Genomic DNA, 21,855 nt, shown 5'->3' with positions numbered 1-21,855 from the left:
CAATAGTCTTGTTTTGAAAGATTCGCCTATTGCGAGATATCCATAATTCCCATATAACAGAGTCCCAAATCAAGCACTATAATTTACAGTATCTTCATGGTCGAACCCTCCATTTCAGCAAAAAAAATCATTAAAAGACCTCGGCATAATTAGTAAACTCCAAATTTTGCTAGGACTAAATTCCATATTGAATTGGCAAAAGGACAATGCATGAGAATACGGTCTTGATCTTTCATGACTCCACAAACAACACAACTAGTAGAATCATGTGTATTGATATGTCGAGAAGCAAGAAAAGAAAGAGATGTTACTTGGGTATGAAGAGCTGTCCATAATCAGAGCTTCACGCGTGGAGGCGAAAATAAATTCCAAATAAGAGCAAACGGCTTACGAGAAGGAGTTGGCCGATATTGAAGTTTAACAAAAGAGCTTGGAGTATAATCAGTATTACCTAATTTCCAAATAATTTTATCATTGCAGTTAGTGGATCGAATTGTTGAAGATGATGTTCGAAACCCAGTTCTGAAGCTGCTGAAGATCTTCCTTTTCTCAAATTCGTAAACGCCTGCGCCACATCCAACCGCTGCTGCAGATGCTGCTGATCGTGTGCTCTTTTTGTCTCGGCAGGTTGTATAATCTTGGCAAGGTTATAGCAACTGAAACACCATCCCTCCAAGTCATGCCAAAGATAAACTGATTCCACATTAACTATATTGAATCCAATGTTTGCTGTGAAGTTCTTCCAAGCTGTTGTGTCGAGACAGCAGCTTTTACGAATTCCTCGCCAAATAAATGAAAGATTCTTTACCTCTGCATTTAAAATAGAATTCCAAGTGCTAACATTAGAAGTTCCTATAACTGCGGCAATCCATAAATAGTTACGATCAGATGTACAAAGCTTTCACATCCCCTTGTAAAGGAGACTTTGGTTTCTAATTCGCAAACAGCAGATACCCAAACCACCATAATTGTAATTCATACAACTAGAGTCCCAAGAAACCTTGCAAAGAGCACGATTTGAAGTAGAAGTGACCCCTTTTCAAAGAAAATTCTCATATAAGAGTTAAGAACATTTTGAATCTTCAAAGGCATGTAAAAAACAGACATGAGGTAAACGGGAATGTTAAATAATACAGATTCGATTAAAATCAAACGACCGGAACTCCACAATATTTAATTACAAAATTTTATTTATTTTCAATTAAATTACAAATCGATTCCAACAAAATTTTATGAGTAATAGGAATTCGATTCATTCAAAAATAATGCATATATAATGCTTAATAAACTCACATTAAATCAATATCAATACCATAAGCGAATCCCTTATGGTATCGTAACATGAATAAAGTATACAACATCTTTTATGAAAGACCTGCTGTTTTCAAAAACCGACCACATTCAATCTCAGCTCAGCTTCCTTGTTCATCGGATATGGAAGGAAAATATGCCCCTACTGATTAAATTTTTTATCTGGTTGCTTGCTCGTGATAGAATTTCTTCGAATGAGCTTTTGGTTAGGAGAGGCATTCTTCAACCTTCTCAATCTGCTTGTTCCTTTTGCTTTGAGATGGAAACAAATATTCACTTAGTCATTCAATGTAACTATGCATGGATGTTTTGGTCTTTTATTCTTCTCAAATGCAATGTTAGATGGGTCTTTCCTTTATCGCTTGAGGATTTCTATATTCATTGGGTTGCTCTATCGGTGGCTAGACACCGTAATCTTTGGAAACTAATATGGTTTTTCGGTACTTGGAATTTATGGAAAGCGCGGAATAAACGGGTCTTTCAGGATGAGTCGGTGGATATCTATTCTTTGGTCTTCTCGAGCATTTGTAATGCAGTGCAATACTACAGAGTTCAAAATAGGGCTTTTTTCTATACAGGAAATGATGTGTTTCGTTCGATAGATTTTTTCTGTAATAACTCTTAACTTTGTAAGCTTCTTTTAGCCCTTTTACCTTCCACTACTTTGTGGAAGTGCTAATCTACTAATCATTTATCCAAAAAAAGTATACATAGCTTGATTCACCTGCCATCAAATTGTATTGTATAATGGAATATTTCGGACCTAGTAACCTTTCCTTCTAGTAGCCTTTAGTATGATACTTTTTGTGCGAAAGTTAGGAGTTCAAAGGTTTTTGTCCTTTTGTGGCTTTAAATATTATTCATAAAAAATGGAATATTTCGTTTCTAATTAACTACATGCATCAGATTTAATTTTCACTTTCCCTTAAGAAGCATTGAAACAATTAAAAATAATTAGCAAATAATTAAATGAAAGAATTAAATTAAATTTATTTTAATAAGGAATTCACATATACAATTCGTTAAAGTTGACTTGGCTAAATTGGTTTTTGATAACATGACTAAACTGATAAACATTTTGTGCTAAAGCATTAGCTATTGAGTTTATTGTTTTTATTTTCTTCTGAGACCTTGGAGAATCATCATCCTGCACCTCCAACATCGATGGAGAGCACGACAATGAAGAAGATGGTTCCGAGAAGCAGCGTTTGTTAGGCATTCTAGTCGACTCATAATCAGTTGAGCCAATTAAATGAGGAAAATTGAGCTAAGCTTTAGAACCGCGCATTTTAACAGCAGCTCTATCATAAGCCAACACCGCATCTTCTGGTGTCTCGTAGGTACCAAGCCAAATTCTAGCTCCCTGTCTCTTCAGATCTCTAATTTTCGCCGCGTATTTGCCCCATGGCCTCCTTCTAACACCTTTATACTGCGAACCCCCAGACTGCGCGGTTTTTCCCCTAGATGGTGCATTTTCTGCCGTGGTGACTGCTTCTTGAGGTCGACGTTCATCCGTCTGCATTTTCTGCCGTGGTGACTGTAGATCAATAAAACTGATATCTGTATCCTGCGAATTCTTAAACTTAAGAGATGAATCATTGAACGTTTGAAAATCATCTTCAAGTAAAGAATGTAATGAGGTATTTATTAGGGTTTCAAAGTCATCTTCGAGAAGATAATCTTGGATTTGTTAGAATTTTAGGAGGACTAAATTGAACAAAGTTCTTTTATTAAGTATTAAAAGAGACTTTTACAACACACACCTTGCACTAATATTGACTCTCACGTGCACCCACTTACTGCACACACTCACACTTTAATATTCTCTCTTTTTTTACTCATATATGTTACATAATTGATATGTCCACCCATATTTATAGGGTTTATAGGTCGGTGCTCATGTTTCTAGACATGTCCTAAATTTCTATTTGTTTCTTAATTATTCTAGATAAACACATCTCTAGAATATTATAGAAGTTGCCGTTGATTTTAATACTCCCCCTCAACGACTACTTTCTCGAATTTTTTCTCTACTGATCATACCAAGTCGCTTTTTAAAATCTTCAAACTTTGCACGTTTTAGCCCATCAGTGAATATGTCGCCAACTTGATCTTCAGTCTTCTCGTATTTCATTTTTAATTTTTCGCTTGAGACTGTCTCTTCAAATATTGCATGCTCTTTCATATTGTTATTCTCGATTAGTGCCACATTCGTATATTTAGGATTCGGTTTCCTTTGTCTCTCGCTCCGTCTAAGTTGTACTTCACGTTCCACTGGGATTTCTTCTTGAATATCATCCTCGAGTTGGCTTGGTCGTTCTTCTTCAGGTGTCCGTCGATATACTCATGTGCGCCACGGAGATTTAGCCCTTCTTGGGGATTGACTTCTTGTATTTTCTTCTCTTGACTCCACTTCTCGAGTACTCCGCTCGATCACCTTGTCTTCTTGAGGCTTTTCTTGTAACCTCTCCTCAATCTCTTTGGAGTCAGGAAGAACTACTCCTTGAGAAGACCACCACGAAGAAGTTTCATCGAATATTACATTTCTCGAAGTATAACATTTTCCTGTATTTGGATCACAACACCTCCACCCTTTTCTTTCGTTGTCATAACCCACAAATATGCACTTCAACGCCTTCTTATCAAATTTGCTCCGCAAATGATCAGGCACGAATACATAACACACGCACCCAAAAACTCGAAAGTGAATTACAGTGGGTTTTATATCCTGGAGCTTCTCATAGGGTGAAACGGATCCAATTGGTACTTGTGGTAGTCTATTGATCACGTGAGCAGTTGTCTTCATACACTCTGCCCAAAATCGGGGTGGAACATTTTTCACGTGTAACATGCTTCTACATGTTTCTGCTAAATGTCAATTCTTTCTTTCCGCCACTCCATTTTGTTGTGGAGTATTTGGGCAAGTCAACTGTCATCTTATCTTGCAGTCTTGCAAATATTTTGAAAATTCACGTGATGTATATTCTCCTCCATTATCGGTACGCAGACACTGAATTTTTCTTCCAATTTCTTTTTCTATCATCTCCTTAAATTCAATAAACTTACGTAGTGCTTCCGATTTCTCTTTCGTGAAATAGACCCAAACGTACCTCGATAAATCATCAATGAAAGTAATCATGTACCGAAAGCCACTAATTGATGGATGCTTCACCGGTCCAAATACATCTGAATGGACTAGCTCGAGCGGCTCCTTCGCTCTATACTCGGAATCCTCATATGGTAGCTGATGCGCTTTCCCGAACTGGCAGCCAGCACATACAGTGTCTTCTCGAACATTTAGTTGAGGAAGTCCCCTGAGTATAGACTTTTGCATCATCACCTTTAACTTGTGATAATTCACGTGTCCTAGGCGTGCATGCCACAAGTCAGTCGTCTCATTTTTCCTCATCTTGTTTGCGTATGCCGTTTGAGCAGACATCACGTAGACAGAATTTAGCCTTCGTCCCTCCATCAATGGCTTATTTGGTAATCTAAAATTTTGATACACCTTCACATCTTTGGGTCCGAACACCACGTAGTTTCCCGAAGATGTGAGTTGCGACACCGATATTAGATTCTTCTTCATCCCTGGTACATGAAGCACATTTTCCAATGGTACTTCTTTGGAGTTGTATCGAGGCACCACCATTGTCTTACCGACGTGGGTGATAGGTAGCTTCGAGTCATTTGCAGTAACTACGACTCGTTCTCCCTTATACTCCGACATGCTTAGAAATTTCTTTTTATCTCCACTCATATGATTTGAGCATCCGGAGTCTAAAATCCAATCATTATCATAAGTAATAATGTTATCACTCACCGCAGCAGATGCTTGAAAATCTAACTCCTCCTCAGTCTCCACCTGTGGGTGTGTGGATGCTACATTTCCTTCAACTTTTCTATACCAACAGTCGCGAGCATAGTGACCTCGTTTGCCACAAACGAAACATTGATTATTTGTACGTCGTCTCGTCTCCTCTCGTCGATCATTGTTGGTTTCTCGTTGAGCTCCCCCTTGTTGCCAACTCCTTCCTTGTCGTTTTCGCCAATTTTCTTGCATTGGCGTTCTTTCTCCGTTGTTGGATCTCACCCCTTGTGGATCCCTACCATTTTTACTACTGAAGAGGGCTCTCTCCTCTTCTTTGATTGAGGTTTTAGACATTTGTTTGTCTAATTCCTCTTGATTTGCCAAGACATTTTCTAACTCATTCAAAGTTGGTTCTTTTGACCATCCACGGGTTGTCGTCACAAGAGCATTAAACTCTGGACGTAGCCCGTGAGTGATTATTCTTCTCATTCGTGTTTCCGTGATTTTATTATCTGGATCCAACTTTGAAATTTCTTGGCATAAAGATTTAACTTTAGAAAAGTATTGACTCACCGTTAAATCTTTTTGTGCTATCAACAATAACTCGTTCTCGAGTTGTTGGAGCTTGGCGTCATTTTTCCGAGTGTATATTCCTGCAAGAGTATCCCACGCCTCTTTAGGCGTTTTTACGTCCTTGACGTGTTGCAGTAGATCGTCCTCCACTGATATCGATAAAGCATATAGAACTTTACCGGCCCTGACCTTCCACTTTCTCAGGTCATCTTGATCTGTCGGGGGTGTCGTTTCACTCCCTCCGACGATCTCCCAGAGATCTTGACCGAGCAAATAAAATTGCATACGAGTACTCCAAGTGCTATAATTATTAGCATTGAGCTTTTCAAGGGTACTCACTGATAGGAGTATTTTACTCCTATAATTAGGGTCGATTTTACTCGGTTTTCATCATGTTTAGTATTGTTTTTATACATTATTTGGCGTTTTTACGTTTAATAGTGTTTGTTAGTGTTTCAGTGGAAACTAGGTGAAAAACGACTATTTGGGGCAAATTTATGGTGGATTGCGTGTACGAGTAAAAAGCGTAGCTTGCGGACGAAGAAATTGAAGATTCACGAACGAGATTGAGAAAAATAGGTTGTTCCCGTTCGAAACAAAGGTTTCTCGAACGGGAACCATGCAGAATGAGCATGAGTCTCGAACGAGAAGGCCTTGTCTCGTTCGGGACTCAAGAAGGAATCAACATCTCAAAGCTCTCGGTTTAAGTTTTTTCGAACGTGAATAAGGCTCCCGTTCGGGAACCATGTTAAAATTGGGCATGTCACGAACGGGACTATGGTTTCCCGAACGGGAAAGAAGAAAATTACGCGTGCAGCAGACTTTGAATTGGACTGAAATTCCTCCTCAAATTACAATTACAATTCCTATTACAAATTGATTTGTAATACGAATTAGAAGACTCCGGAACTTCTCCTACTATATAAAGACCTTGTACTAGACTCAATTTAATATGTAGAATAATTTAGACTACATTAGTTTTATTTTCATTTTCTTAAAATAGCGTTTTAGCTTCTATTTCTCAGCAGTTTATAAGTAGTTTATTATTAGTTTCTGCAAAGAATGATTGTGAAGATTTCAAGTTTAATCTAGACGATTCTTCCGAAATTGACAACTCCGGTATTTATTGTTCTAAATATGTTTAATTCTTCATCTTCTTCTTTGTTTAATTTAAGCTTAAGCATGTGTAACTAAATCCTTTGTTCGGGGATTGATATGAACACTTAGATTAGTTTTCGAATTGGATTAGGATTTATTAAGTGAGTAAAATTATGTTTTAATTACTAAGATTAATGCTTGAATTAATTTGATCACTTAGTTCATGATTTTGTGTTTAATTAACTAATTGAGAGATTGTTAATTAAATAGACATAGGTAATTAAAAACTTAGAGGAAAACGCCGTGAGAGCGGGTTGGAATTTAGGTAGTCGTTGAGTTTGCTTCATAATTACAATTTAGTTATTTAATTCAGTTTTAATATTGTGAGAGCAAGTTAATAATTGATTAGCTAATTAGGTTGTGATTTTATTTGAATCTTTGAGGCTTGAGAGAGCGGGATTCGGTGCATTAGAATAGCTCGATTCATAATAAAATCACTAGATAAATTTTGATCCATTCTTCTACTAGTTTATTTGGAATTATCAATCCTTGAGCTTTTTACCATTATTGTTTAAACTTCAATTTATTTGTTTGATTTCAGATTTTTAGTCTAATTACTTGAGTTAATTCACTTTAGATTATAATTAATTTACACAAATCCATTTATTTTCCTACTAGCCAATTAAAGAATATTAGAAATTAGTTGTTTAGTTCATTGTTCCTTGTGGGATCGATACTTGGTCTTCCAAGTTATATTACTTGCGCGATATCGTACACTTGCGATTATTTGCCAACACTCACCGATGTTGAAAAATCTGCCATTTGTTTGGTTATTTCTCCAATTCACCAAATCACTTGGTATATAAAGACCTTGTACTAGACTCAATTTAATATGTAGAATAATTTAGATTACATTAGTTTTATTTTCATTCTCTTAAAATAGCGTTTTAGCTTCTATTTCTCAGCAGTTTATAAGTAGTTTATTATTAGTTTCTGCAAAGAACGATTGTGAAGATTTCAAGTTTAATCTAGACGATTCTTCCGAAATTGACAACTCCGGTATTTATTGTTCTAATTATGTTTAATTCTTCATCTTCTTCTTTGTTTAATTTAAGCTTAAGCATGTGTAACTAAATCCTTTGTTCGGGGATTGATATGAACACTTAGATTAGTTTTCGAATTGGATTAGGATTTATTAAGTGAGTAAAATTATGTTTTAATTACTAAGATTAATGCTTGAATTAATTTGATCACTTAGTTCATGATTTTGTGTTTAATTAACTAATTGAGAGATTGTTAATTAAATAGACGTAGGTAATTAAAAACTTAGAGGAAAACGCCGTGAGAGCGGGTTGGAATTTAGGTAGTCGTTGAGTTTGCTTCATAATTACAATTTAGTTATTTAATTCAGTTTTAATATTGTGAGAGCAAGTTAATAATTGATTAGCTAATTAGGTTGTGATTTTATTTGAATCTTTGAGGCTTGAGAGAGCGGGATTCGATGCATTAGAATAGCTCGATTCATAATAAAATCACTAGATAAATTTTGATCCATTCTTCTACTAGTTTATTTGGAATTATCAATCCTTGAGCTTTTTACCATTATTGTTTAAACTTCAATTTATTTGTTTGATTTCAGATTTTTAGTCTAATTACTTGAGTTAATTCACTTTAGATTATAATTAGTTTACACAAATCCATTTATTTTCCTACTAGCCAATTAAAGAATATTAGAAATTAGTTGTTTAGTTCATTATTCCTTGTGGGATAGATACTTGGTCTTCCAAGTTATATTACTTGCGCGATATCGTACACTTGCGATTATTTGCCAACACTCACCGATGTTGAAAAATCTGCCATTTGTTTGGTTATTTCTCCAATTCACCAAATCACTTGGTCCCTGACTACGTGCTAGCAGTGTTCCAACGTAATTCGATCCCGGATCGCTTGCTCGACATTTTTTTAAACGGGTCCCTAATCGTCCCGCTCTGATACCACTTATTAGAATTTTAGAAGGACTAAATTGAACAAACTTCTTTTATTAAGTATTAAAAGAGACTTTTACAACACACACCTTGCACTAATATTGACTCTCACGTACACCCACTTACTGCACACACTCACACTTTGATATTCTCTCTTTTTTTACTCATATACTCCCTCCGTCCCGTTTAAGAAGTCTCATATTCTATTTTGGGATGTCCCATTTAAAAAGTCTCATTACTATTTTTAAATTATTTTTCCATTGAATACCCCATTTTATCCTTATTTTAGTTATCTTAAAAGAGTTTTATGGAAAATTCCACTATCATTAATAGGGGGCAAAACATGAAAAACATGAAAAGACAAGAATAATTAATGTTTTCTTAATCTGTGTGTAAAGTCAAATGGGACTTCTAAAGTGGGACGGAAGGAGTATGTTACATAATTGATATGTCCACCCATATTTATAGGGTTTATAGGTCGGTGTTTATATTTCTAGACATGTCTTAAATTTCTATTTGTTTCTTAATTATTCTAGATAAACACATCTCTAGAATATTATAGAAGTTGTCGTTGATTTTAATATGATTGACTCGAAAGAAGTGCTAATTTCTCCAAACATTTCGATGATCAGAAGGAAAAAGAGAAGTTGATAGTAGTGAGTTTTGAGTGAGTGACTGAAATTTGGTATTTATAGTGAGTTTCTTTTTTCCTAAGAGATGAAGATAAAGTTCTTTCCATGAAAGTGCATCTCATTAAAGGATATTTAATTGAATTATTTCACGTGGTTTTAATCAATAAACTATTATACTACTTCTTTTATGGGTTGATTATAATATGGTTTCGAATCTCCATAATTATTTGTCGGATTGAGGAATTGCACATGTGCTTGTTCTATAAACTAATTAAATACTATAAATAGATGACAAAAGCAAACGGTTTCGTGTTACAAGTCAGATTAATTTCTTCAATTTATTTTTTCGAGAGATAGAGTCCGTTGCTTCCTTCCAAATTACACGATTGAATTCAAATATAGGATAATGAATCTATAATATAATTATCTATAATCTATATTTATCTATTCGAGAAATTTTTAGATAGACTCAATCCACCATATCATTCATGGATTAAATCTATCATATTACGACCTGTCATTAAAATGATGGCAATTTTATAAATTCGTTTATTACTTATTTACACTTTTGAATAATAATATTATAAGATTGTCATCATTTTAATGACGTATCATTATGTGATAATCTTAGTTTACTGATGACGTGATGGACTGAGTCTACCTAAAAATTTCTCTTATATATTTATAATCTATAATCTATTTATAATATATATATATATATATATATATATATATATATATATATATATAATCTATCCATAATCTATCTATATCTATAATCTATCCATAATCTATCTATATCTATAATTTGTCTATATCTATCTAGCTATAATCTATATTCTATAACATATATAAAAGTGTATTTAAGGGGAACACTTTCATTCACGGATAAAAATACCCTCTTTACAATTTATACTTTAATCATTATAAATTTTTTCGAATCCTAATCAACTACTAACACTTCTATATATATAAAAATTCTCTACACGTTCTCTCAAATTTTAAAAGACATATTTCTTAATCCTAATCGAACACTTAGAAATCTTTTCTAATTCTAATTAAGTATACGATATTGTCATATTTAAATATATGGAGTCTTTTTATATGCATCAGGGTCTTTATATTATTGATTTAATTTTTGTTTTTTATTTTTATATTTAAATAATATCAAATATAAACCATGATAAACAATAAGAGAGATTTCAAATATAAACTATGATAAATATGACTTATTATATAAAATATATATTTACTTTCTTTTATATTTATTATTATATAATATATTAACAGATTACAATATCAATCACTATATTAATTAATCATGTCTAACAGATAGATTCACAAATATATATAGTTTAATTTTTAGGAATTGTAAGAAATAAATCTTAAAAAAATGCAACTAAGCATTTTATAATTTATTTCCTTTGCATGGTCATATGCATTAACTTATTTCTATTAAAATTTAATTTTTATTTTTTTAATTCTATATTTAACTAAAATTAAATGTAAATATTGACATATATAAAAAAAATACATGTAATAATTTTAAATATAAATCATGTTACATATATAATTACCAAATCATATTAATTAAATAATTTTATATATAAATCATGATAAATAAATAAAGAATGAATCACGTGCATCGCACGTACACAATAAATTAGTTAATTATAAAAGGTTAAATTAGTGATAGTGACCGGTGAGCCTATTGGTGCAAAGTAATGATTTTCCTTCAAATGGTTAGAAATAGTCTCAAAGCTAAATAAGGATTTAAATATCAATTTATCCTTCAATTTACAAGCAATAAACAATTATCATATCAATTAATTTTATAAATAAATCAATCATAAAATTAATAATTATAGTAAATTAGCTCTAATTTTACTATTTCTCTCTTAACTTATAAACTAATAGCTCTCTCAATTAGCGATTTGCCTCTTCAACTTATAAATTTATAATTTGCCAAAATGGGATGAATTGAATATATCCATTAAATTTATGACTCATCTATCTATAAAATTAATTTATAAGCTAATTGCCCAGTACTTACAAGTTGAGTGGAAAACTACTATTTACATGACTAATGTGTCTGAAATTTAAATTTTGACATTACTTATACGAATGTTTTTTAAATGATTAGTTAAAAATCAAAACGGAATATAACAAGTCAATATGACTTTACAAAACAATCAAATCATTTAAAAACATCATTTTTAGAAAACAAAAATTGGAAATGGAATATGAATAATACATGACATCCCGACAAGTACTCAAGTAAAATATTATATTTGAATAAATTCATTCCCGGAGGTTTTTTATTTCTCACTTTCCGTAGTTTCCAGATAGTGAAAGACCAAATAACCTTTCACAACTTCTTGTACTCTTCCAAAGCACAATCAATCCAGAAAAAGAAAAATTGATCAATGAATTTAGAACAAACCCAATTTCTCCCATATTTATCGAACATATAACACCATGTGAGCCAAACGTAATGGCAGTGCATGATGATATGAAAACATGATTCGACTTCATTGAATAAAGTACAACAAATGAGATCAGGATCAATAATATCTCGAGTAACTAGCAATTCATTGCAAGAAATCAAGTCTTTAGCCAAAAGCCAACAAAAAAATTGTATCAGAATAAGTATCCTCTGAAGCTCATTCCTCAAAAAAATAGCCAAATACTCTTTTGCTCCTCGTAATAAAGTCAAACACTCGTTAAATAATTGGTTCATTCGAGAGTCACTCCCTGAATCTGAAGCTCACACTCCTGACTACTCTTGTTAAAATAATTTTTAAAAAAAAATTTAAATTAGTTTTGCAGAAAAAAATTCTGGCGACTGTGATAGATCGATCGGAAAAAATGGGACGGTCGGAAAACGGGAGAGGCAACCGAAAACGGTGCCGGTGGTATTTAATTTGGTAAAATATGTTAAAAAATTTATAAGTATGAAATTGGTAATTTTTTTAAACATTAAAAACTTAAATGCACTTTTAACCTGATAATGCCATGGAGGCAGATTGTGTGGACGCCACGTAGGCGCCATATCAGCAAAAGTGGATGTCAATTGAGCGTTAGACACAATTGAAACCAAATAATCGATTTCTGGCCAAGATCGACGAAATTGAAAGGTCAAGATTTTTGTGGAACTTTTGTGAAATGTTGGCCTTTTTACAGCATTTGTCCTTGAAAATAACTAAGAATTTTTTTTTTATAAATCTATTGATTTAAGCAATTGGGCAATAATAATTATTATGCGTTTAAATCACGATATATGATCGAAGCATTGTTTTTATAGTTTGGGTTATTCTAAAGCGCTACGTCAAGCTCTTTTAAGGAAAAAAAACTTAGCTAAAGATTAATCTTTTTTTTATGAATATAAACTTTATTAAGGGCCACCAGAAGTGGCACAAAACCACAACGCAAAGAGTTTACGCCACTTAAGGCTACGACTCTGAGAAAAGAGAAAACAACCTAATGTAAAAAAATGCTATCTGAATTCCTATACAAATCTGAATCCGAATAAACGAATGAAGGGTGCTTACATTTATAAAAGAAAACTATGCTATGTAAACACCTGAAAATCACATCCTCCGATAAAGAATCTTTTTGTTGAAAAATTCTCTTATTCCAACACTTTCAAATTTCACAAATAAAGATAATAAAAGTTGTATTCCAAAGAGTAGTACAACCCCTATTCGGCATGAAACCAATCCATTGAATGAAAAAAAATCTTCGACTGATGCAGACAAAACCCAAGCTAAACCCAATTTCAAAAACAAATCGTACCAAACTTTTCTTGCAAATGAGCAATGTAACAAAAAGTGATCTTTGGTTTCGATATCCCCACAAATACCACAGCTCACATTAGCTAAAGGTTAATTAAATCTACTAATTAATCAATTTGCAGTTCTCTCTCGCAATATTACTAATCCAATTAATCAACTAATTTTCACTCATTAAGACAACCCTAAGAACAACTAACTCTAAATTCATTTTCATGTTATTAATCGTTAATTTATTAATTAATACGTCTGCTATAGAAAACGGTCTCTCAAGTCAAATCCTAAAACATGCCATTTAAGATTAACTAGGTTCGCATTACGTGCTATGCACGTGGCTTGTAACGTAACTCGTAAATGAACATATTAGTAAATTTATTATAATTATATCAATTTTTTATTTATAATTAATACTAAAGTAGTTAAGAATTTTTGTAAAAATAAATATTATTCGGTTATTAAATTTTTTTTCATACTGAATTTAATCTTCTTTTGATTTTATAATAACCATAATTAAATAATTAACTTAAATTTTTTAATAATATCTTTAAAAATAATAAGATAGAAATTTAAATAATATTATATTAATCAAATACAGTATTTGAATTTTGTAGTTCAATCAAACTAAAAGATAGGTATTTCTATTAATTTGGAGACAATTTAGTTATTTTTTACATACTAAAATTAAATTGGAGATAATTTAGCTACCTATTCTAATTATAACTTTAATTATAATAGTGATTAATTAAATAACTAATTAGTTAATGACTATAAAGCCTTTATTTAGTAGTAAAGTAAAAAGGATTATTCAGTAAATTTGCCTGTTCCTCCCCCCCATCCGTACTTTTATATATAGTATAGATATAGATATAGATAGGTCAAATCAACCCTAGCATTAGGTACAAATAATCAGTATATAAACGAATCCAATCAACCATATATCACAACATCACCAAGCACAAATCTAATTCCAATTGAGGGGTTTAGCTACTCATGGTAAAATTACCAATAAAACACCATAGAAAAAGAAAACAACATCGAGTGATTCAAATAAAAAATGGATAAATACCCAATAGAGTTGACACATTTGATGTAGAAATATTGATTACAAGGTCATAGAACCAACTAATCTAATAAAAATCAAGGATTATTGATTCTGAGAGTCATTATACTTTTTCAAAGTTGCAAAATGGTCACCGAACAATTTTTTGTTTCAAAATGGTCACTGTACTTTGTGATTAGTAACTTCCGGCAATCACTAAATGAAATCCGGTGACTTTTGTCCTATGTGGCTTGCCGGAAGCTGACTCACACCTTTATTTTTGCCGGAAAATGTTTAAAAAATTAGAGAAGAAAATGATGATGTAGAAAAATAAAAGTGATATCGACATGGCAAAGAGGAATGTGTGAGTAAGCTTCCGGCAAGCCACGTAGGACAAAAGTCACCGGATTTCATTTGGTGATCGCCGGAAGTTACTAATCACAAAGTTGAGTGACCATTTTGGAACAAAAAATTGTTCAGTGACAATTTTGCAACTTTGGAAAAGTACAATGACTCTCAGAATCAATAACCCAAAAATCAGAGTTTTAATGATACTAGAGTTTTAGCTAAAAAAGGTAAAAAAATATCTTACGGTGGCTGATGAAAGGTATTGCCCTAATAACAATCATGCATCTATCTAAAAGAAAACAAAAATTTTAATTAATGTGATCAAATAGTCTTATATTCTCTTAAACTTTTTGAATTAGTTCAAGGGAAAAGTAGAAGAAGAGTCAAATTGTATATACAATATATATTAGATGACGCCAAACTAATTTCCCATCATTCTTCTCTTTGCTTTTGGAGAATCATCGTCTGATTCCGATAATGAAAATGACGATGAGCACGAGAAGGACAGCTCCGGAGAGCGGCGCTTATTGGTAACTCTAACAGGCTCGTAATCACACGAGCCAATCAAATGCGGAAAATTAAGCTTAGCTTTCGCCCCACGCATTTGAAAAGCAGCTCTATCATAAGCTAGTGCCGCATCCTCAGGTGTCTCATAAGTCCCTAGCCATCTTCTTGCACCATTTTTCTTCGGATCCCTAATCTCCGCCGCGTACTTTCCCCACGGTCTCCTCCTCACTCCTTTGTAACTCCGCTTCTTTTCTCGCGGCGCTGTTTGAATTGCATTGGAACTTGTTTCAGTAGATTCAAATTCAAACATGGCATCAGTTTGATCATTCAGTTGATCCGATAGATATCCATACGACGAAGACGACGAAGAGGACGCCGTTTGGCTAGGGTTATCTATATGTAGTAGAATATCACTCCAGTCCTCCGTCAACAAGTCAAAACTCAAACTTTGGCCACTGCACGTTGGTGAACCTCCGTCGTCGGCCTCGACCGGAAAATCATCTTGGAGAAGATGATTGGAAATTGACTGTAAAAGAGCGAAATCAGTAGGTGAAATGACTGGATTGTACATTTTTTTGTTTTGAGTTTCTTTGGTTTGATTGAGAAATGTGGAGAGTAGAGTGTATTGGTTATAATGTTTGAACAGTTATATATATAGTAGAGGTTAGGTTTCAAGTACAGTGAGAATTAATATATTAATAATGTGTTGATGCTTCCACGAGCTTGCATTATTTTGCAGATGATAAATGCCTTTTATTCACATGTTTATATAAACATATAATATTATTAATTTCGGATCTATATGATGTAATTGTGTATTCCCTTGTATTTTAAATTTACAAAGCAATAATGATAATTATAATAAGTTAATACTGATACCGACCTAATAATATTCGAACTCCAGGCATCGCCTAACAAATGCTATGCTCGCCCAACGGGTCTCCAAATCTCCCATCGCCCATGTCTGTCTCGGGCGGACTCCTCCAGGTCTGCCATCCAGGCGACCTCATCCACTCTGTTTCCTGACACCCACTACCCGGGATAATCGGGAACGTGCCTTCACCATTATCAATAATCGTGGGACAAACCCACGATTTACCAGATAACCACCGCCTTAAAATCATTATAAAAGGAAGCCACTGAATGCCGAGAAGGGTAAGCACAAATCAGACTTAAATACTCTTACACTCATTTACCTACCAAAAAACCCTCTCTGACTTAAGCATCGGAGTGGCTTTCAGGCTGAGCAAGCCTGAGGTCCTTTGAGCTTATATTTGTTACTTGTGCAGGAAAAGCAGTACAGGCGACCCTTGGAAGATCGACCTGTATCATTTGGTGCGGTGAGCGTGGAACTTATTAGTTTCGTCGTTCCTTTTAGATACTTTTCAGAATTCGCTTTTTCAAGAATGGATCCCCCAGGAGATAATATTCTACCAGCCACCAACCGAGAAGACAGGGAAACAGAACCACCGGCCCTAAACCTGTTTCCCCCAACCAGCGAAGAAGGAGAAACCAGCGACCCCCTGGCAATAAGACAGACGATACCTCCGATAGCCATAGCACCTGATGGAGAGCCAATCAACAACCAAGCAATGTTCAAGGCTTTCCTAGAAATCACCAGTCTACTCAAAGACATCAAACAGAGTATCTCGTTAAAACCGCCAGAGCAGGGATCAGCAAAATCACCAGTACAGAAGTTAACGTCAACCATGGACAAGGGAAAAGAACCGATGCGAGAGGAAGATGCCCCTGAAAATTCCACACGGAAACAAAATGCCCCCATCATAATTCCAGACGAAGAACGTTGGATGGATGAACAACACACCCTCAAAGGCGGAGAAGAGCATCTGGAGGAAAAAGTCCGTCAAGTCATGAGCAGGCTTGGAATAAGATGTGAAGACGTGGACATCTCTCTTCGAAGTGACTCACCACTCGCAGATTTCATCATCTCTCACGAGTTCCCTACAAAGTTCAGATACCCCCCAAATTTGGAGTCATACGATGGAACAGGCTGTCCCAAGAGCCATATTCACAAATTCCAAGCGGTGATCAATGTTCAGACAAACTTGGATCACGTACTATGCAAACTTTTTCCTACTACCTTAAAAGGTCTGGCGCAGGAATGGTACCAGAGTTTAAAGCCAGGATCAGTGCTGACGTTCAAACAATTCTCAGGACTATTCCAGGCTAGATTCGTAGCATGCATCCCTCAAAAGAAGCTATCCACAGATCTGCTGGCCATCATGCAATGGGAAGGAGAGACACTCAGGAAGTATGTAGAAAGATTCAATAAGGAGGCGATGCAGATAGAAGACCTGAGCCAGGAGATCGCCTACACAGCATTACTCAATGGAACTACCAACTCCGACCTACGAAAGGAATTATTGGCTAAATCGCCAAAATCATTTACCACACTGATGACCATCGCACATACACAGATCAGAGTGGATGATGGCCAGAGAGAGATAGAGAATCGCCTCGGACGGGCAGAAGAACGAACGTTTGCAGAAAGAAGAAATGGGGACAGGTCGCCCATAGGAAAGAGGTTCGGAGAAAAAGGCAACGACCATTTCAGAAATAAAAGAAAAAAAGACGAAGATAGGCGATATACGCCCCTGAACACGACCAGAACCAACGTACTGTTTTGGGTAAAAGACAGCCGAGAGAAGGTCAGATGGCCAAGGAAGATGAACGCTGCGTCAGCCAGCAAAAGAGACAATAGCAAATACTGTGAATTTCACAGAGACAACGGCCACACCACAGATGAATGCTGGCACTTGAAGGAGGAGATAGAGAAGCTGATAGAAAGGGGATCCCTTTCCCAGTTCGTAAAAAGGGACACCGAAGCCAGAGAAACGGAATCAGAAAGAAAGAAAGAGCGGAAAGAAGAAATCACCAGAAGACCCAGACCAGAGCCAGCAGGCGTGGTTAACGTAATAATGGGCGGATCGACCGGAGGAGACAGCAATACTACAAGGAAGAAAGCTGCAAGAACAGTCTACTCGGTTAGCCCGGGTGCACCGAATGCTAAGAAATTCAGAAGTGTATCTTTTTCGGAGGTCGATAGTCATGGCTTATCAGTCCCCCATGAGGACGCCCTAGTTGTCAAGGGGCGACTCAACAATTTCGAGGTTTCTCGGATGCTCGTAGACACGGGAAGTTCGGTAAACATGATTACGATGGAGGTGTTCGGCAGAATTGGACTCAAGAAAGAAAATTTGACACATGTCTCTACTCCACTAGTGGGACTAGGAGGCAAATCTGTACAGGTGGAAGGATCACTGGAAATAAGCATCCAACTGGGGGATGGAGAGATCTACAAAGAGATCCGAGTAGAATTCATGGTGGTCAATATGGATTTCGCATACAACGCAATTCTCGGAAGGCCACTCTTGCACGATACATGCGCATCCATTTGCATGAGGTACCTACTAATGAAAATCCCAACCAGAGAAGGCGATGCCGAAGTCAGAGGATGCCAAAAGTCAGCCAGAGAAGCATACTTTACAGCTCTCAGGAAAGTACATATAACTTTGCCAGTACTAACAATGGAACCTCCAGAGAAGAAGGAAAGGGCGGAGCATTATGGGCGAACTGAGAAAATCGAATTATCCCCAGGAAAGGAGATAGAAGTGGGAGATGAGCTAGAAGAAGAAATCAAGCGATCTCTGACCGAAAACCTCAGATCGCTTGGAGACTCCTTTGCCTGGACAACAGACGAATTGATCGGAGTAGACCCGGACGTCATATGTCATCGGTTAAACATAGCGACTGACGCGAAGGCAGTGATACAAAAGAAGAGAAGGCACTCGCCCGAAAAACAACTCGCCATCGCAGAAGAGGTCGCCCGGTTAAAAGCAGCAAACGTGATCAGAGACGCCTATTACCCCAAGTGGGTAGCAAATGTGGTGATGGTAAAAAAGTCCAATGGCACTTACCGAATGTGCGTGGACTTCACAGATCTGAATAAAGCATGTCCCAAAGATAGTTTCCCACTTCCACACATTGATCAGTTAGTAGACTCCACAGCAGGTCACGCCCTCTATACATTCCTAGATGCCAAGGCGGGATATCACCAGATACCCATGGCACCGGAAGATCAGGAGAAGACGGCCTTCATAACGGACCAGGGATTATTTTGTTACAAGATGATGCCCTTCGGTCTGAAGAACGCAGGAGCCACATATCAGCGGCTGGTGAACTCGATATTCAGAGATCAGATAGGAAAACACATGGAAGTTTATGTGGATGACATGATTATCAAGAGCATCCGAGCTGAAGACCACCCAATAGATGTGAAGATAGTCCTGGAGACACTAAAGAGATACCAGCTAAAACTCAATCCGGAAAAGTGTGTATTCGGAGTACCGGCAGGCAAGTTCTTGGGGTACATGGTCTCTCAGAGGGGTATCGAGGCTAACCCAGATAAAATCGAAGCGGTCTTAAGAATGACACCGCCACGGAGCATACATGAAGTCCAGAAGCTCAACGGCCGGGTCACGGCTCTAGGTCGGTTCATGTCCTGCTCGGCAAAACGATGCCTGCCTTTCTTCAAAACCCTGAAACAGATCAAGAACTTCACATGGACCGCAGAATGCCAGCAGGCGTTTGAAGAATTGAAAAGCTTCCTGTCCTCGCCCCCACTGTTGGCGAGACCGGATCCGGGCGACGTGTTATATTTATACATCTCCTGCTCTGACGAAACAATAGCAGGAGTATTGGTGTCGGAAAAAGGAGGCGAACAATACCCGATCTACTACATTAGCAAAGTACTCAGAGATGCGGAGCTGAGATACCCGAAGTTGGAGAAGCTGGCGCTGTGCGTATACACCGCCACCATCAAGCTCCGACATTACTTCGAAGGGCACCAAGTCATTGTACGGACCGACCAACCATTACGAAAAATCCTCCAGAAGGCAGAGACAAGTGGACGCATAGCAGAATGGGCCGTCAAAATAGGAAGTCTGGGCGTTATCTATGAAGCTCGGAAAGCACTGAAAGCTCAAGCACTAGCCGACTTCTTCGCTGAATTAACATTCAAAGAACCCATGGAGGACAAAGCGACTCCCTGGGAGATGCACGTCGATGGAGCAGTTTGCGGAGAAGGAGCAGGCATCGGAGTCGTGCTCAAAGGACCAGGAAGAATCCAAATGGAATACTCAGCAAGACTCGAATTTCCAGCTTCCAACAATGTGGCGGAATATGAGGCGCTGATAACAGGGTTGCAATTATGCGAAGAGCTCAACATCTCCGAAGTCCAGATCTGCAGTGATTCACAGCTGGTTGTGAACCAAGTCTCGGGGAACTTCGAAGTAAAGGAAGCTACGTTGAAGAAGTACGCCAAGCAGGCCAAAACCTTCTTTGCCGATAATGGGCGATCCTGGTCGCTACAGCAAATACCCAGAGCAATGAATGGAAGATCAGACGAATTGGCAAAGTGGGCAGCAACAAAGAATTACGACTCGATGAGAAACATTCCTCATGAAATCAAACGACAACCTAGCTTTCAAGAAGAAATTGAGGAAGGCGAAGTACTGATGGTAGAAGGGGAAGAAACCTGGATGTCCCCCCTCACAGCATACCTGGCTAATGGAATACTCCCCGAGGATAAGAAGGAAGCCAAAAGGATAGTGATACTCTCATCAAAGTTCGGAATATACAACGGCCAGCTGTACAAACGGTCATTCACCCATCCCTGGCTAAGATGTGTGAACAAAGAAGAAGGGGAGTACATCATAAAAGAATTACATGAGGGGACCTGCGGAGCACATGACGGAGCATCAACACTGGTCAGGAAAGCACTGCTACAAGGCTATTATTGGCCCACGATGAAAGAACAAGCTACAACGCTAGTAAGGGGATGTTGGCCTTGCCAGCAACATGCCTTGGTACCAAGAAAGCAAGCTTCAGAAATGAAACCCATCGGCAGTGCATGGCCGTTCGCCCAGTGGGGTATGGACATCCTGGGACCTCTCCCTTTGGCCACAGGACAACGGAAGTTCCTGGTAGTGGCAATCGACCACTTCACCAAGTGGATAGAGGCAGAACCACTGGCAAAGATCACCCAACAACGCATAACTAACTTTTTCTTTAGATCTATCTTGTGCAGGTTTGGAATACCGAAGGTGCTGATCACAGACAACGGAAAGCAGTTCGACTCAGCAAAGTTTAGAAAGTTTTGTGCCGAGTATCAGATCGACCTAAGGTTCACTTCGGTTTACCATCCACAATCGAATGGGCAAACCGAAGTGGCCAACAGAATCCTACTGGCCGGACTAAAAAGAAGACTAGACGAGTGCAAAGGAAGATGGGTAGAAGAACTCTACAGTGTCCTATGGAACTACCGTACCACCCCTAGAGAATCAACGGGCGAAACTCCATTCGCCCTAGCCTATGGAACGGAGGCTGTAATTCCTGTAGAGATCGGCGCACCCACGCCAAGGACAGAAGACAACCAGCTAAACCTAGAAGAAAACGAAGAAGAGCTCAGGAACAATCTAGATCTCCTGGTTGAAAAAATCAACAGATCAGACATCAGGATGGAAGCCTACAGACAAAAGATGGCCAAACATTTCAACAGCCATGTAAAGAAAAGAAAATTCAAACTAGGCGACCTAGTCATGCGAAAAACCGAAGTCAAAAAAGGAGAAGCAGGAAGCGGAAAACTGCAGCCAAACTGGGAAGGACCTTACACCATCAGCGAGGTCATCAAAGAAGGAACATTTAAACTCACCAACTCCATGGGAAGAATCGTACCAAGGAC

At 36.9% G+C, this 21,855-nt stretch overlaps 3 protein-coding genes across 3 annotated transcripts; 1 reads left to right on the top strand and 2 right to left on the bottom strand.

The window, feature by feature from the left end:
• The first annotated feature begins 1,366 nt into the window (after positions 1–1,366).
• LOC126687967 (uncharacterized) lies at positions 1,367–2,546 on the top strand. The gene is made up of 2 exons (XM_050382519.1): positions 1,367–1,922; positions 2,440–2,546. Exons 1-2 carry the CDS (start codon positions 1,367–1,369, stop codon positions 2,544–2,546), a joined length of 663 nt encoding a protein of 220 aa, XP_050238476.1.
• A 32-nt stretch (positions 2,547–2,578) lies between these two features.
• Positions 2,579–3,496, bottom strand: LOC126687966 (ethylene-responsive transcription factor 1-like). The gene is made up of 2 exons (XM_050382518.1): positions 3,355–3,496; positions 2,579–2,928 (listed from the first exon to the last, which is right to left on the bottom strand). Exons 1-2 carry the CDS (start codon positions 3,494–3,496, stop codon positions 2,579–2,581), a joined length of 492 nt encoding a protein of 163 aa, XP_050238475.1.
• Positions 3,497–14,875: 11,379 nt separating this feature from the next.
• LOC126686801 (ethylene-responsive transcription factor 13-like) lies at positions 14,876–15,697 on the bottom strand. The gene has a single exon (XM_050381040.1). It carries the CDS (start codon positions 15,661–15,663, stop codon positions 15,007–15,009), a length of 657 nt encoding a protein of 218 aa, XP_050236997.1. The 5' UTR covers positions 15,664–15,697; the 3' UTR covers positions 14,876–15,006.
• Between the last annotated feature and the right edge of the window lie 6,158 nt (positions 15,698–21,855).

Source organism: Mercurialis annua, linkage group LG6 (assembly GCF_937616625.2).
Source record: "Mercurialis annua linkage group LG6, ddMerAnnu1.2, whole genome shotgun sequence".
Lineage (NCBI taxonomy): Eukaryota > Viridiplantae > Streptophyta > Magnoliopsida > Malpighiales > Euphorbiaceae > Mercurialis > Mercurialis annua.
The sequence above is the reverse complement of the archived record's forward strand: the minus strand, read 5'-3'. Positions and strand labels throughout refer to the sequence as shown.

What these genes read in the sequence shown, in the direction of transcription:
- LOC126687967 (XM_050382519.1), top strand. Translation starts at nt 1,367, where the DNA reads ATGAAAGACCTGCTGTTTTCAAAAACCGACCACATTCAATCTCAGCTC. An exon ending in TCGTTCGATAGATTTTTTCT is followed by an intron (nt 1,923 to 2,439) that starts GTAATAACTCTT and finishes TTTTCTTCTGAG; the next exon opens with ACCTTGGAGAATCATCATCC.
- LOC126687966 (XM_050382518.1), bottom strand. Translation starts at nt 3,496, where the DNA reads ATGAAAGAGCATGCAATATTTGAAGAGACAGTCTCAAGCGAAAAATTA. An exon ending in AGATTTTAAAAAGCGACTTG is followed by an intron (nt 2,929 to 3,354) that starts GTATGATCAGTA and finishes CTTTACTTGAAG; the next exon opens with ATGATTTTCAAACGTTCAAT.
- LOC126686801 (XM_050381040.1), bottom strand. Translation starts at nt 15,663, where the DNA reads ATGTACAATCCAGTCATTTCACCTACTGATTTCGCTCTTTTACAGTCA.